The sequence below is a fragment of the Magnolia sinica genome, chromosome 8, assembly GCF_029962835.1.
Source record: "Magnolia sinica isolate HGM2019 chromosome 8, MsV1, whole genome shotgun sequence".
Taxonomy (NCBI): domain Eukaryota; kingdom Viridiplantae; phylum Streptophyta; class Magnoliopsida; order Magnoliales; family Magnoliaceae; genus Magnolia; species Magnolia sinica.
The window spans coordinates 50,641,622-50,658,655 of NC_080580.1; the positions used below are offsets into that span (position 1 = coordinate 50,641,622).

General features: G+C 40.1%; 1 protein-coding gene across 2 annotated transcripts; it reads left to right on the plus strand.

The window, feature by feature from the left end:
- The first annotated feature begins 11,101 nt into the window (after window positions 1–11,101).
- LOC131253303 (putative serine/threonine-protein kinase-like protein CCR3) lies at window positions 11,102–16,462 on the plus strand. 2 transcript variants are annotated; one of them, XM_058254259.1, is made up of 2 exons: window positions 11,102–13,642; window positions 15,635–15,772. In XM_058254259.1, exons 1-2 carry the CDS (start codon window positions 11,308–11,310, stop codon window positions 15,715–15,717), a joined length of 2,418 nt encoding a protein of 805 aa, XP_058110242.1. In that variant the 5' UTR covers window positions 11,102–11,307; the 3' UTR covers window positions 15,718–15,772. The 2 variants fall into 2 exon arrangements, with proteins under 2 accessions (XP_058110242.1, XP_058110243.1); XM_058254260.1 differs by lacking the exon at window positions 15,635–15,772 and adding an exon at window positions 16,419–16,462 and having other exon boundaries at window positions 11,103–13,642.
- The last annotated feature ends 572 nt before the right edge of the window (window positions 16,463–17,034 follow it).

Genomic DNA, 17,034 nt, shown 5'->3' on the forward strand with positions numbered 1-17,034 from the left:
ATATTTAAAAAGTCCTATTCACACCTTAACTCAAATTCTTTCTTCAGTATCAATGGTATAAGCAGCAATTTTAAAATAGGCGTAATCTTTAATGCAATCAAACCATGTTCAATAGAATCGAAACTGACTTCGATTGAAATCAATGAAATCGAATTTATCAGTGTAGTTCATGTTTTACTCCTCTAACATTCTAAGTATTCAACACTTAAGCTTACCAAAGTTGTTTTTAAATGAATTTGAGGTAAGTTTAAGTTGGATGGGGGTCATATACCTTAAGGTTTGGTTTAGGAAGAGAGGCTTCATTTACCTGTTTGGAGCACTCGGGCTTCTCTCTTATTGAGGTCTTCATCTTGAAATCTTTATCTTGGGACTCACTTAAAGATAGACTCAACACTCACGTAATTTGACAAACTAGGGCACTTTCAGTTTGGAATATCCTGGGGACTCCTTTATATAGTTTTATAACTCAAACTTTCACACCAAGTTGGAAAAATCTACAAACCGCTTCAAATTTATGCACTCCGTGTAAACTCCGCTTACGCATTCGATGTCATCGAAAATTGTCCAGAATTGTCCAACGAGTTTAGCCTGAAATTCTTGAATTTATCAATGCATCGAACTGGCTTCGATTGCACCTTCGATGTCATCGAAAGCTATTCTGGAATTATTTTAGAACTATGTTTTTCTGGCCCCGGAATTTCAGAATATCTTTTTTCAGGACAATTTTTAGGATTCCTTTTCTTCATTTCAAATCTTTGATTCTCTTCATTCCTCATTTAGTTTCCTTGGATCTTTTGCATGTGAATTCTTCATTAATGACTTCCAAATCTTCAATTCTTCATTATCTTCTTTTAAGCTCTAAACATATCCTTTTAAGCGCATATTTATCAAGCTTCTGAATCACCTTGCATGACAAAAATGTATATAATTAAATTAAATTACCAATTAAATGCCAGAAAAACTAATGTAATTAAAGGGCTCAATATGCATTATTTGAGTCTCAACAGACCCCCCAACTAGCATTTTGCTAGTCCCGAGCTGTAATGACCCAAAAAATTTCATGTAAAGACCCGAGTACTACCTTAAATTTCTTAGAAGTTTGATGTGGGTTATTTAGTGCTAACCTTGATTGCTTGTGAAATTAGCATCAATCACTTTAAATTTGATCTGCAGGACTCAAAACCTGTAGAATCGTTAGCGCTATGTTGCTCTAAAATCTAGGATTCAACGCTAAATCCAGTTGCTTTCAGGAGTACTTAGAATCTTTGAATCGGACCTGGACCACGCGTCAAAAGTCCGACAGTGATGATCTTAGACATTTATGATCTCCTGGTTAGGCTTAACCATCACCTTAAAAATCAAGTCCAGTTGATGTTCTGGGTCGATTTGCTTTAGTCCGGAGTGTAGAGTGTGAGAAAGTGGAGAAATTAAATATGAAATTATGAAATCTGAGTCATGTCGCTTGCGCGCCGATTCTAAGCTTTCTAACCATTGGTTTCTGACCCAATTTCACCCTCGGATCAGGGAAGATGGCCCGGGCATGTCATAGTGCTTGTAGACCTAATCGAGTTTCGGTGACCGTTGAAGTGAGATTGGTCCGCCACGGCTGATCTGTAAATCCGATCGGTATGAAAACTCAGACTGACCTAGATCCATGGTCAGTGAGCTTAAGTCCGACCGCACGTGGAAAAAGGACCACCGGAAGTGCTCCGTTGGATCGAAATAGACCTGATTTGGTTATAACCTAAGTATACCTTGGCCCTGGGGCTATTTTCATCAATGTTAGGCCTATATATAGACCTTAAAACCCTCACTCTCTATTCCATACGAATTTTCTAACCCTAGCTAAGAGAGAGAGGAGAAAAGAGAGAGAAAGTGAGAGAGAAGTTGGTGAATCATCTTGAGATTCTTCCTTGTAGCTTTGCATCCTTAAACCATCACTTCTGAATCGTTATTCCGGCGATTCTAAGTTTATTCTTGGGTAAGTCAATCAAACCCTAACCTGTTTTAGAGCTTAGAATAGTCTAAGTGTTGATGTAGCTCATTTCTATTCATGCCTTAGGTTATCTAGTCGCCGTTGACGAAGACTTATCGTCTGAATCAGATCGGTGCGCTTTTTCTGGTTTAAGGTGCGGACTATATTCGTATAGGTTATGGTTTTCAAGGCTTTCAATGTCAGATAATGGTTTATGATTGTTGTGGGTGCAATTTCACATGCCAAATGCGATGTTTATATTGTGTTCCTGATATATATGAGATATATTGAGATTTGTGTATTCTATGTATATGTAGAAAGTATCGTATACGTATGAAATACGAACATGTGTTTGCCATGATTAATTGTCGTGTAGTTGTGCTAGTTGCATGTGTGTCAACTCCTTGGCAAAAGGAATTGTCCAAATGTGCGTTATCGCCAACATACGTCATGTATGTTGGAATATGTAGTCTAAGAGTTTGTAAAAATGTCTGAATGATCTAATGTGTAATATATTATCCTATTTACGGGCGTTGAGAAGAGATTCTCAACTCTCCTATTGGTGTGTATGAATTCCTATATACAATTTACATTCTTTGTTATTTAAGTTCAAGCACTACTTATGTGTAAATCCATGTTAAGTTGATATTCTTCAAATGCTCACATACTGTATGATTTGAATTGTTGTTCCATTACTGTTCTAAATTGTTAATATGAATAGCGGTTATAATTGAATGTGTTTGGGACTATGAAATAGTCCAGGAAATCGGTAACAAACCATGAGTTCGTGGGCGAGGTTGTTTTCGCCACGTAGGACGTGTTTAACGAACTCGAGTCATATTAGGGTTGTCGGCAGTGGTTTGGCCACACGGAGTGTTTGCGCACTCTATGTCGTTCAACTCAACATGCACTCGTGCTAGTCGAACTCGTCAAGTAACCTGATTGTCCTGATGTATGTACACCATGTATGGACGCTTTTGTTTGAATCTAGGGTACCAAACTTACCGATGTAATCCCGTTAACCGTTATACTTTGATCCGCTAAGACTTATGAGCCGGGTTTGGTGGTATAGGACACTGTGGTCAAGCTGTCGGCATACGCTGGGGTGACGAGCCTCCCCGTAGTGACCAGTGAGCACATCAGACTCGTGAGCCGATTATGGTGGTATGGGACACTATATTTGTGACATGTGCTGTCGGCCTACATTGATTGGTGACGAGCCCTTTGTAGTGACCTCGAGCATACCTTGATACTGCATTAAAGCGACGAGCCTTAGGGTAGTAACTAAGGTATGATAGGCATGCATTGATTGGTGACGAACCCTTTGCAGCGACCTAGAACCATATGATCATATGAGATTTTCTAGGACTGACGACCCTAGAATGGATCACTGTTTGGAAATTGATATGAGGAAAGTACTTTAGCTTCCCAATCCTGCTGTATGAAAAGGACTAATAACAACTTGGTAATCATGTTCATGCACCGCATTGCATGTGCGTTGGAGTCGTTAGCACTGCGGGAGGTTGTCATGCGTACCGTAAGATGAAGACGCTGAGGGAGTGCAGGCGAGGGCATGCATCATTTCTACATACATCCTTGCATTAACAAGAGTAATTAGGACTTGTTTGATTGTATTGCCTTATCATTACTGCTTGACTGATTTGATATCATGTTAACTCTTACTGTATAGTTCCACTGAGTTGATCACTCACTCCCTCATTTTGGGACAGTGTTTCAACACCAACCAGACTCTGTCTTAGATGCAGATGATGACGCGACCCCTGAGGCAGAGCAGGAGTATGAGGATGATGAGGACGCGTTTTCTTTTATGCAGTTCTCAGGCGGGTTCATGTGAGCCGTGTCCTGATCTACGGGGATTCTGGGTTTTATTTTGTAATGGTTTATATCATTTGATACTTGCATTTTGAGACACACATGAATGTAATTATGACCTGGCAGAGTATACATATTACAGGGACTTGCACATGTACACATATATTTCTTTAAGTCTTCTGCTTGCGTCTTTCACTTATCCCTGGATTATGTTTACAGTTTGGCTTAATCTATTCCATGTTTTATATACTCATACAGACAACATACATCCATCATTAATTATGTTACATAAGTGATGTTTTGAAACTCGGGAGCTGAGTTATGCTCGACCCCCGAATTTCAGGGCGTTACACGAGCAAAACATGCATGACATAATCTTCGATTCTCGAATTGCAATCCACTTTCAGAAAACAATCTTTTGTGTAAACAAGTATGAATGAGTATAATCCAAATTGAAATTTTGAAAACCTAGAGCCAAATCATACAAGCAATTAATCAAGTAAGTTCTTTATCAATCACTTAAGAGCATAAGTTCATATATCATGTTTCCAATGTGCTTAGTGAATTTCACTTACTTTCCATAAAAAAACTATCTTTTCATAATATTAGCCATGTTCACCACATTAAGATTAATTGAGAAATCAAGTACTGATTCCAAATATATTACCTCATATTTCTTTTTTCGATTTTAGATTTTATATTGACAGTCTTCATTTTCACATTCTTTTCAAGTCTTTTCATTCTTTTTTTTTTAAATTATCATGACCTTTTTATCGATCTCTCTGTTTTTCTAACTAGTTCTTTTCATCGTTTTAAGGCGAATAGTATTCTCCAGACTCAATCCTTAATATTTATCAATGATAAACATACTAACAATTAGAAATTCTAGTATAATTCGTAGAAAGCAATTTGAATGTGGCTTGTGACTTAGATTATCATGATATTCAAACTTCTTCTTAATTAATTAAATGCAAGAACTTAGACAATAGTCTACTCGGTTGATCGAACTCCAACAATTCAAAGTTCAATCTCTATCTTATCATCATACTCAAGGCATTCTTAATTGCACCACCTATCACTTTCTAAATAGGTTTTTAATTTGAGAAATTGAAAATTTTTAAAATTTTTACTCAATGACTAAGAAAAATGGATTAGTTTACCTAATCCACACCCCCAACCTAAAATCTACATTATCCTCAATGTAAAAGATATGAGCATGCAATGCACATGAGACAACGAAAAGAAAGGAGAAGTGATGACACCTTTGATGAGACTTCGATGGCATCAACAGGTCGTCGATGGCATCGAACCCACTTTGATCACATCAAACTAGCATGGAAACTATTTCGACAAGAAACAAATGCATTTAATTTAGGAGAATTATTTTACTCAATAATAACAAAGGAAGAATGAAGAGAACAATCACTATGTTTTATTTATTATGAATTCGTTTACATCCTTTCTCTCCTTTGATTCAAAAATAAAGTATTTACATAATGCAATACAAATATCAAATGTTCTAATTGTTAATTTCTACAATATTTCATATCGTATCATGATCTTCAGTTTGGAGATGTTATTGTGCTGGAATAACATTGTAATGACCCAGAAAATTTTGTGCCAAGACCCGAGTACTACCTCTATTTTCCTTAGAAGCTATTTGTGGGGTAATTAGCGCTAAACTCGATTGTTTGTGAAATTAGCATCAATCACTTTAAATTTGATCTGCATGACTCAAAACCTGTAGAATAGTTAGCGCTATGTTACTCTGAAATCTTGAATTCAACGCTAAATCCAGTTGCTCTTGAGAATTTTTAGAAGCTTTGGATCGGACCTGGACCGTGCTTCGAAAGTCCGATAGCGATGATCTTAGACATTTATGGTCACCATATTGGACTTGACCATCACCTCAAAAATTAAGTCCAGACGATGTCCTGGGTCGATTTGATTGAGTCCGGAGTGAAGAGTGTGAGAACGGTGAGAAATTAAATATGCTTTTATGAAATCTGAGTTATGTCGCTTGCGCGACGATTTTAAGCAATCTGACCGTTAGATTCTGACCCAATTTCACCCTCGGATCAGGGAAGATGGCCCAGGCATGTCATAATGCTTGTGGACCTGATCGAGTTTCGGTGACCGTTGATTTGAGTGTGGTCCGCCACGGCTGATCTGTAAATCTGATCAGTACGAAAACTCAGCGTGACCTAGATCCATGGTCAGTGAGCTTAAGTCCGACCGTACGTGGAAAAAGAACCACCAGAAGTGCTCCGTTGGATCGAGAGAGGCCTGATTTGGTTATAACCTAAGTATACCTTGGCCCTGGGGCTATTTTCATCAATGTTAGGCCTATATAAAGACCTTAAAACCCTCACTCTCTTTTCTATACGAATTTCCTAACCCTAGCTAAGAAAGAGAGAGGAAAAGAGAGAGAAAGTGAGAGAGAAGTTGGTGAATCATCTTTAGATTCTTTCCTGTTACTCTACATCCTTAAACCATCACTTTTGAATCGTTATTCCGTCGGTTCTAAGTTCCTTCTTGGGTAAGTTCATCTCACCCTAATCTGTTTTAGAGCTTAGAATAGTCTAAGTGTTGTTGTAGCTCATTTCTATTATTGCCTTAGGTTATCTTGTCGCCGTTGATGAAGATATATCGTCTGAATCAGTTCGGTGTGCTATTTTTGGGTTAAGGTGCTGACTATATTCATATAGGTAATGGTTTTCAAGGCTTTTAATGCCAGTTAATGGTTTATTCTTGTTATGGGTGTAATTTCACATGCCAAATGCTATGTTTATTTTGCGTTCCTGATATTCATGTGTTATATTGAGATTTGTGTATTTTATGTATATGTAGGAAGTACCGTGTACGTATAAAATATGAACATATGTTTGCCATAATTATTTATCATGTACTTGTGCTAATTGTATGTGTGTTAACTCCTTGGCAAAAGGAATTGTCCAAATGTGTGAATTTCAACATGCGTCATGTATGTTGAACTATGTATTCTAAGTGTTTGTAGAAATGTCTGTATGGTCTAAAGGGTAGCATATTATCCTATTTGCGGGCGTTGAGAAGCGATTCTCAACTCTCCTATTGGTGTGTATGATTTCCCACATGCAAGTCACATTCCTTGTTGTTTTAGTTTCAAGTATTACTTATGTTTAAATCCATGCTAAGTTGATATTCTTCAAATGCTCACATACTACATGATATGAATTGTTGTTCCATTACTATTCTAAATTGTTGATATGAATATCTGTTGTAGTGGAATGTGTTTGGGACTAGGAAATAGTCCAGGAAATCGGTAATCGGCCTTGAGTTCGTGGCTGAGGTTGCTTTCGTCAAGAAGGACGTGATTTGACGAACCTGAGTCGTATTAGAGTTGTCGGCAGTGGTTTGGCCACACGGAGTGTTTGCGCACTCTATGTCGTTCAACCCAACATGCGCTTATGCTAGTCGAGTTCGTCAAGTAACCCGATTGTCCGATGTATGTTCACCATGTATGGATGCTATTATTTGAATCTAGGGTACCAAACTTACCAATGAAATCCCGTTAACCATTGTACCTTGATCCGTTAAAACTCATGAGTCAGACATGGTGGTATGGGATACCGTGGTCGAGCTGTCGGCCTACGCTGGGGTGAAGAGCCTCCCCGTAGTGACCAGTGAGCAATCAAACTCGTGAGCCGATTATGGTGGTATGGGACACTATATTCGTGCTGTTGGCCTACATTTATTGGTGACGAGCCTTTTGTACTAACTTCGAGCATACCTGGATACCGCATTGAGGTGACGAGCCTTATTGTAGTAACGAAGGTATGATAGGCGTGCATTGATTGGTGATGAGCCCTTTGCAACGACGTAAAACCATATGATCGTATGAGATGATCTAGGACTGACGACCCTAGAATGGATCACTGTGTGGAAAGTGATATGAGGAAGGTACCGTAGCTTCCCAATCCGGCTGTATAAAAAAGACTAATAACAACTTGGTAATCATGTTCATACACCGCATTGCACGTGTCTGGAAGAGGTGGAGCACTTGAGGACGGTTGTCATGCGTAACGTAAGATGAAGACGTTGAGGGTGTACAGGCGAGGGCATGCATCATTCTACATACATCCTTGCACTAACAAGAGTAATTAGGACATGTTTGATTGTTCTGCTTTATCATTACTGCTTGATTGAATTGATAACATGTTAACCTTTGCTTTATTATTCCACTGAGTTGATCACTCACTCTCACGTTCTGAGACGGTGCTTAAACACCAACCAGACTCTGTCTTAAATGCAAATGTTGATGCGACCCCTGAGGCAGAGCAGGAGTTCGAGGATGATGAGGTCGCATTTTCTTTTATGCAGTTCTCAGGCGGGTTCATGTGAGCCATGTCCTGATGCGCTGGAATTCTAGATTTTCTTTTGGGAATACATAATGTCATTTAATGCTTGTATTTTTTATAGCAACACTTGTAATATGACCTGGTATGTATACGTATTTCAGGGACTTACACATGTACACTTATGTTTCTTTAAGTCTTCCGCTTGCGTCTTTCACTTATCCCTGAATTATGTTTGCAGTTTGGCTTAATCTATCCCATGTTTTATGTACTCATATAGACAACATACATCCATCATTAAATATGTTGCATAAGTGATGTTTTGAAACTCGGGAGCTGAGTTATGCTCGACTCCCGAATTTCAAGGCGTTACAAACATTCATCTTGATTGATTTCATGCTCTTGAGATGCTTTAATCCTTCAACCCAAATTAGGGTTCTTTTAATCCTTTCAAGATGAATAATCATCACTTGAGCTGATTGTCTGCACAGTGGACCCAGTGTGCGGGCATGACAGTTGTACGCACCCATTGTGCAAACCACTTGTTGTGCGCCCCTCTTTGTTGTGCGGGCCACTCGTTGTGCACCCTCACTCCGTTGTGCGGACCACTCATTATGTTCCCTCACTCCGTTGTGTGGACCACTCGTTGTGCGCCACACAACGGGCACTTCCAGTACCTGGGTTCTTCTAAAGTCTAGATTCTTCTCTGCTTCTCTGGTGCTATTCAAATGAATGAATTATAGAAGATAGTAGGACATTTATAACCTCCCGCACGTGTGACCCCTTCACAACACCCATTGTGCGTTAAAAACCTTTGTGCGCCGCACATTCATTACGCACATACATTTATTATGCACTTTTATCCATCTTGCAGATATGAACTCTTGTTGTGCACCGCATAATGACACTTCTGAAGGACATCTATTGTGCGCCGCACAATGGCACTTCTGAAGGACATCTGTTGTGTGCCACTCAACCAAGTGTTGTAGAATTTTGTCTCTTCATAATTTTTTTTCTTTTCTTCTGATTGATTTTTATGCCTCAACAGAAACATTTCAGCGATAAATCATGGATATCCCGAATTTTTCCGATGGCATCCAACAGGCCTTCGATATCATTGAAACTAACTTTGATGGCAGTGGATAGGACACCGAAAGTGTTCGACAACTAAACATATAAATTTCGGATTTTCTCGATGAAATCGATAAGAACTTTGATGGCATTGAAGTCTGCTAGATGGCATCGACAAACATATTGATTTACAGATTTTAAAACATCAATCAACACCTACTAGTTGAACTGATCAATAAACCGAGGAAAAAAAAAACACAGTATAGATGATTTTTTTAATGTATGTAAATAGTTATTGCCTAGACTAGGTGGTAAATAGTATTGGTGTGGTTGGGTCGTGGTAGGTTGGGTCAGGTTAGTTTAGCCCAAACCATTTACAATTAAGTAGGTTGGGTTGGGCTTGATGAATTTTTAAGTTGGGTTGGATCACCCTTTTTTGGCCACCAAGAAAACCTTAAATATATTTATTTATTAGATGTTGAAACAAGGATAAAGGTGAAATACATCATGCAAGAGAGAGAAATTCCGCATAATGGCGGCACTTGTCGGAACTGAAAAGCTAAAACAGATTTGCACGAGAGCTACAGTAATTAAATAGGAAACGTTACTTCGTAATCGAGCGAAGCGATCGAGAAGAGATATAGATGATATAGCTGAAGGGTCCAAGTCACACACGGGAGCGGATTAGGTGAGACCCGGACTCAACCAAGACGGTGTGGCCCTTACCATGAGACCCACCTTGATGCATGTATGTATTATGTATCCACGTCATTGATCTGTTGTTCCATATCATTTTTAGGGCATTATAAACAAATAGAGCAAATTTAAATATTATGTGGATCATACCATAGAAAACAGTCATAGAAAGCGATTGGCCATTAACAAATCAAAGAAAGTTGTGGATCAAGATAACATATTACTTTATCTAAGTTTATGTGACCTTATCAACAAATTCGATGCCAATAAATCCAAATTGAAGGTAGATCCAAATCTCATGCAAACCACGTTGTAGGAAATAATGGTGAATGATCGATGATCATTGAAAGAGTTTTGGAAGCCACAAAAGTTTTGGACAAAATTGATATTTGTGTTTTCCTATCATCCAGGCTTATGTGACTTAATCAATCAACAAGTTGGATGGCAAATAAACTTAAACAATTAGGCCTTAGAGGTTTTTAATGGTGCGCTTTCTTCTCTTATGTTGTGGTCCATTTGAGATTTGGATATGTGCTATTTATGTGCTCATGCTATAAAATGACTGAAAAGTCAAATAGACAGCGTCCGTAAAACACATGTGATAAAGCATTGTCTAGCAGCCACCTCACTATTTGCAGTGTCAGAATGCAATCCGCGTCCGTCAATTACTGTTACAAATCAAGAGATACAACCATCAAGAGTGAGCCACACGTGTACGTTTAACCTGGAGCTCTAGGCATGATTCTCCTCAAACCGTTCATTTTTATTGTTAATAGACGGACCTGATCTTTGGGACTAGAAAACCGCTCCCCACATTACACTTTCTCCGCCGCCGTGGATAAGTAGGCAGGACACGAGTCTCAAATTTTGACCGCCTCCTTCAATTGAGTATTTGCAAATTTGAATTTTTCTTTTGGCATCGTAATACGATACTCAGGCCAGCGCATGATGCCTGATACGCAGGCGCTCGGAGATTATATCATGTGCTGGTGATGCATATGACACACATTGACTCGAGTAAAATCGGCGAATAAGATGATTGAATTGTTTTCATTTTTAACCGTCCAATATGTGATCTAATATTCACTTTGAATTACTTAAATGGGAGGAATGCAAATAATAATAATAATAAAAATAAATAAATAAATAAATAATTTAGGTACCACCAGCGTACCATCCATCGTAACTGGCAGAGTATGAAAAGCTTTCCACCTTCTCCCAATTTTGTATATGGAGAGAGACATACACGCGTTCCTCCAGCGTGTTTCTTTATTCAACCTCCGTCCTAACCCGTCCTCTTTTCTCCTTTCCTAATTCAACGCCTAACACGCTGTCCCCGCCAATGAAGAAAGGGGAAGAAGAGCCTCTCCTTTCCCACTCCTTATTCTCTCCTTCCCCATGACAATACCCTTCTCCGTTATCCTCTCCATCACCGTTATCTTCCTCTTCTCATCATCCATTACAGATGGTCTCGGTTCTTCAACTTCTTATGCCGTCTGCTATGACGGTAACTCCAGCTCCGTCTGCGGAATCGTCGCTGGAAAATCCAGACAGAGCATCCAATGCTTCCGCAGCTGGGATGAACAGACGCTACCCATCTTATCCACCTTATCTTTCGATGCTGTATCTGGAGGTAGGGATTTCTTCTGCGGTCTACGTTCTGGAGGGCTCCAATTGATCTGCTGGGATTCTTTTTCTTCCTCCAACTCCAATTCTAGTTTCCAACCAAAACGGATCTACAATGGACCCATAAGCCTGAGGGATCTCAGTGTCGGTGATGACCATGTCTGTGCTGTCGATAATGCTACGGGCAACGTTATGTGTTGGCGTGGAGGTTTCCCTCCCAGGTTGCCTGGCGACTTCCATTCCATCACCTCTGGGCAAGGGTTTTCTTGCGGGATCCACGGAAATGAAAGCACCGTTCGATGCTGGGGCGATATCAACATCAGCAATCGTATACAAACCGAATTTGGGAATACTTCTATGGTAAGCTTGGTTGCCGGTGATTCCCACGTCTGTGGCATCGATTTCAATGGGCTTGTAATTTGTAAAGGCAGGAATGAATCCGGACAGCTGAATGTTCCTTCTGGTAGTCTGCCTTTTGAATTCTCTGGTCTAGCTTTGGAGGCTAACCGAAGCTGTGCAATTAGACAGCCAAACGGGACGGTGATCTGCTGGGGAGGTGGGATCTCAACTGGTCCTCCAAATGACACCTCATTCGTATCTATAGTTTCTGGATCAGATTTCACATGTGGATTGTTAGTGACGAATCTGTCTATGATGTGCTGGGGATCTGATCGGTTCAATCCTCCTTTGGTCCTTCCGTTGCCAAAGATTGTGCCAGGGCAATGCACTGAAGCTCCCTGCAGCTGTGGTGTATTTCCTGACTCTGGGAATCTCTGTTCCGGTTCTGGTCATGTCTGCCAACAGTGCATAAATAGAAACAGTCAACAATCCCCTCCACCGCTTCAACCGACCCCAACACCTCTGCCATCAACTCGACACCGGCGAACCAACAAGGGTTTGTTGGCTTTCGCTATCGTTGGAGCGGTGGGTACTTTTTTTGGCATTTGTACTATCATCTACTGCTTATGGACTGGAATTTGCTGCTGCAGACAAAAGAAAATCCATAATTCTGTTCAACCCACCATCGCAGCTGCTAACACTGCTAATTGTTCTATGGGGGCTATACCACCTCTTTATGGCCCTGGATCAAGATCGTCTACATTTAGGCGGCAGAGTTCCCGAGCAATGAGGCGGCAGAGGAGTGGGACTTCATCAATGCATGCAGACAGGGCTGAGGAGTTCACCCTGTCAGAGCTGGCTGCTGCCACCGATGACTTTTCTCCACAGAACAAGATCGGCGCTGGAAGCTTTGGAACGGTGTATAGAGGAAAGCTTGCAGATGGGCGTGAGGTTGCCATCAAGAGGGGAGAGACGGGGCCTAGGACAAAGAAATTCCAAGAGAAGGAGAATGCATTCCAGTCAGAGCTGGCATTCCTTTCTCGGCTCCACCACAAACACCTGGTGGGACTGGTGGGCTTCTGCGAAGAATATGAGGAGAGACTCCTGGTTTATGACTACATGAAGAATGGAGCGCTCTATGACCATCTACACACCAGTAAGAACAATGAAGACAGCAGTGACATTTTAAATTCGTGGAAGATGAGGATCAAGATATCACTGGATGCTTCAAGGGGGATTGAGTACCTCCACACTTATGCAGTGCCGCCTATAATTCACAGAGATATCAAGTCGTCAAACATTCTTATTGATGCTAACTGGATTGCCAGAGTTTCGGATTTTGGGTTGTCATTGAAGGGCCCTGAATCAGATGAGGAGCACCTGTCAATGAGGGCGGCCGGGACGGTTGGTTACATGGATCCCGAGTACTATGGCCTGCAGCAGCTGACTGCAAAGAGTGATGTTTATGGTTTTGGGGTGGTGCTGCTGGAGCTGCTCACGGGGAAGCGGGCCATCTTCAAGGATGAAGAGGGGGAAGCAGGGCCCACAAGTGTAGTAGACTATGCAGTGCCGAGAATATTGGCGGGGGAGCTAGCTGGGGTGCTGGACCGTAGGGTGGGAATGCCAGAGTTGAATGAAGCAGAGGCAGTGGAGCTGGTGGCATACACAGCAGTGCATTGCGTCAACCTTGAGGGGAAGGAACGGCCCACAATGGCAGACATTGTTGCAAATCTTGAAAGGGCGCTCGCCCTCTGCCAGGATAGCCACGGTAGCATCTCAAGTGCTAATATCTCCCTTGCTTCTGATTGATTGAACTTTTGATTTTTATTTTTTATTTCCTCTCTATCCAACTGACTGTAGAGGTTTCTTCTAACAAGAGCCGTAGGGTTGGGAGGGTATTCTCACCGCTGCAGCAAAACACCATTCTGAATTGGATGAACGCTAACATAAATATATTGGTCACGATGAGGATTATTGGATGAACGCTAACATAAATATATTGGTCGCGATGAGGATTATTGGATGAACGCTAACATAAATATATTGGTCGCGATGAGGATTATTGGATGAATGCTAACATAAATATATTGGTCGCGATGAGGATTATACGATTCATTTCTTGGAGAAAAGAAGTTTATTTATTTACATTTACAAAGTTTGTAATACGGTTTGTGTTTGTTTCCTCCATTTTCTTGTCATTCTCATAATGTGACAAATTTGATGATCCATTAAGTGAATCTACTGTAAATGGCCCACATTAGGAAAATCTTGCTGCTCAGGCATTTCTAGATGTTTGATATGTGACTTACTAGAACTATAAACCAAGTTAGAAATGGTTGACATCCAAAGTAGAAATGTCCATTTGTGACTACTCTAGGGTCATTCTATCATTGCCAGGGAGGGACAAGGCCTGCCTGGTGGCCCATTTTTCCTAACAAGAAATCATCCCTGTTCTCAGTCACACAATTTTTTGGTTATGACAGTGTGTTTGGATGCGCAATCTGTTTGAGTTGCAAAAACTAGTCCAATAAGGTGGAAATAACTAACTTGTATTTTCTTTTGTAAGTATATGTATTTGAGGGTGTGACTCCTCCAAACAAAACTGGAATCGTAGCTGCATTTTTGAAGGCAACTTCCTCACTTTAGTGGAGGAAAGTCGGTGGGTTTTATTTCCTCTTGGTTAAGCTGCTTGTTCTGCAATTCAATTCACTAGGGCATTGGAGCACGACCTAAATGTGGTAAGAAGGAATTCTTTTGTGGCATGACTGTGGGATTCCACCAACTCCCCTATTTTCTTCTTTGAAAATCCAACTTTTGCATCCATCAGACAAGTAAAAATTAAAGAACCCCATTCCATAGGTTATGAGCTTCCTTCCATTGCCTTCAAATTTCATAAAAAACAAAAATATCGCTTGCTTAGTTGCATGATTACCTGGTAATCATTTGATGCTATGGTGAAGTGTGATTGGCTAGTATGTTGCCAGTAAAAAGTTGTTCAGATGGCATACATTAGGTCAAATTATACTAACCAAATTGTGGCATCTACTGCTGATAAATTGTATTCTGAAAACTCAGGTCTGTTGAAATATCTTGACCTGTGATTCATGTGGGTTTGTTTGTTGAATTAAGACGATTGGTTATTTTTCATATCAACCTTGCACTAAATGTCCACCGACTAAGGTAATCCCATCAGTTTTATTTTTGGTGTATGATCCTTCTTAGGAGTTTTCACAAACTGACATTTTAATTTGAGCTACTTGTAAGCCATGTGTAATACTTGTTAATGCCTCTGTATCAACCCTTGGACTCTCCTAAGGCAGCACCTTTTTTTCGTTCCTACCAAAATTTCATAAATCATCCAAGATACTTCCAGAATGGAAGTCTTTGAACATGATAGCAATAATCCCACTCTACTCATCATACCAACTTGAAAGCAAAGTCATGTCTGCTGGAAAGGCTTGCTCCCTAGGTGCACGCCACTTGCTACCATTCTCTCGTTCAAAGGTGAACAGTCTCTGTTTGCAATGTCTCTGCCCCACTTTCTCAAGTTTTTTATGGTGAAATAAACAAGATTTATTAGAACCCATTTTGCTTTTGTTGATCTGAAACGTAAATTGCTTGTAACAAGGGGTAGCAGGAATTCCTTGTGGCATGCAAGTTGAAAAAGCACAACTTGCACATTTCAGAGGTGGGCCCCGCAATGAAAAGCAATTTTTTTTTTTTTTTTAGTGAAAGGATGTTTTTATTCCTTTTGCTGCAGGACCCACATTGGACGCACTAGTAACATTTTTTCATTGGGCCATGTCGGAGGTGACAAGCAATGTATTCTATAATGGTGGCTGAAACAGCTACCACTGTTACTGTTACAATAGTGACCATAATGCAGTTATAGTCTCTCTCTCTCTCTTTCTCTCTCTAAAAATAAAAATAAAAATAAAAATAAAATCTGTTTCAGCCTGTAACATTACGGCCTTTACAGGGCTAACGGTTGCCACTGTTATTCTTATGCAATGGCTGTTTCAGCACACCATGATTACAAAAAGTTAATGTAACCCTAGTTACGCCCACCAAAAGACTTACCAAGGATTTGAGCAAAGAGGGATTTCTTTTTTCTTTCTTCTATTTTTAAATTCTATTTTCCATTTGGTAGAAGGCATTAATAACTAGGCCAGGAGCTGAGGAGAGTATCATCATGATTTCTTATACCAAAACATTAGATGAAGGAGAGATCTGGTCAAGTGGCTTGGCAACACCACTTAAAAATGAATTGATGTTGTCATTTTAGTTGATTGTAATTATGTATAAGAGATTCTGACTTTTGAATACCAATATCATTTTTAATCCTTACCAAAAAAGAAATATTATCTTTAATACATAATTACCATAACCTAAAATGCGATGAATTAATTTTTAAATGGCTCTCAAAGTGGCCCTAAGCTTCGACAGGAAAATATGCTATTGGGTTCCCTTCTCTTGCTACCAAGAGAGACGAGATCGGCAGTTATTCATGGCTATGTTGTTCTTTTTTACCGTTTTGGATGCAGGGGTTTCCAAGTGGGCTGTTGGCAAATAGGCCAATTTCTCAAAGAGTTTTTAGACTCCCGGTAGAGCAGAGCATGTGGATTTACTCCCAACTTGTTTTCATTTTCTGGTGGTGCTACTCTGGCTTTTCAAGGAGGTGCTCTTGCTACCTGCTATTATTTATAATCCACGCTTATGGGCAGACACAGGGCGATTGCACACGTGAAATGGATGCACCTCTGTCCAAACAATACAAATCATGGGCTCTATTGTGAAATGCTACAGCCATCTCTCACTCCCCCAACTCCCCACCCCCCCCCCCCCAAAAAAAAAAAAAAAAAATTAATAATAATAATAATAAAGTTAAGCTTCCTAACTGTCTTGCTTCTGGGCATCGGACAGCGGATGAAATGAAAATAAAGTATGGTCACATATTTCTGTTAAAACGCAACTCAAAATAAAGTATGGTCACATATTTCTGTTAAAACGCAACTCATTTTAGCAGTTTGGGCTGAGATGGATGTCATCCATGAATTGGCTTTGTGCATTCATATCGCCCAAAGCACACTCAGTTTTGACAAGTAATTAGAAAGGAAATGCCATCAACACTCGCAATATTGATATTACTCATTCCTGTGC

What these genes read in the sequence shown, in the direction of transcription:
- LOC131253303 (XM_058254259.1), top strand. Translation starts at nt 11,308, where the DNA reads ATGACAATACCCTTCTCCGTTATCCTCTCCATCACCGTTATCTTCCTC. An exon ending in CCTCTGCCAGGATAGCCACG is followed by an intron (nt 13,643 to 15,634) that starts GTAGCATCTCAA and finishes CTTTTGCTGCAG; the next exon opens with GACCCACATTGGACGCACTA.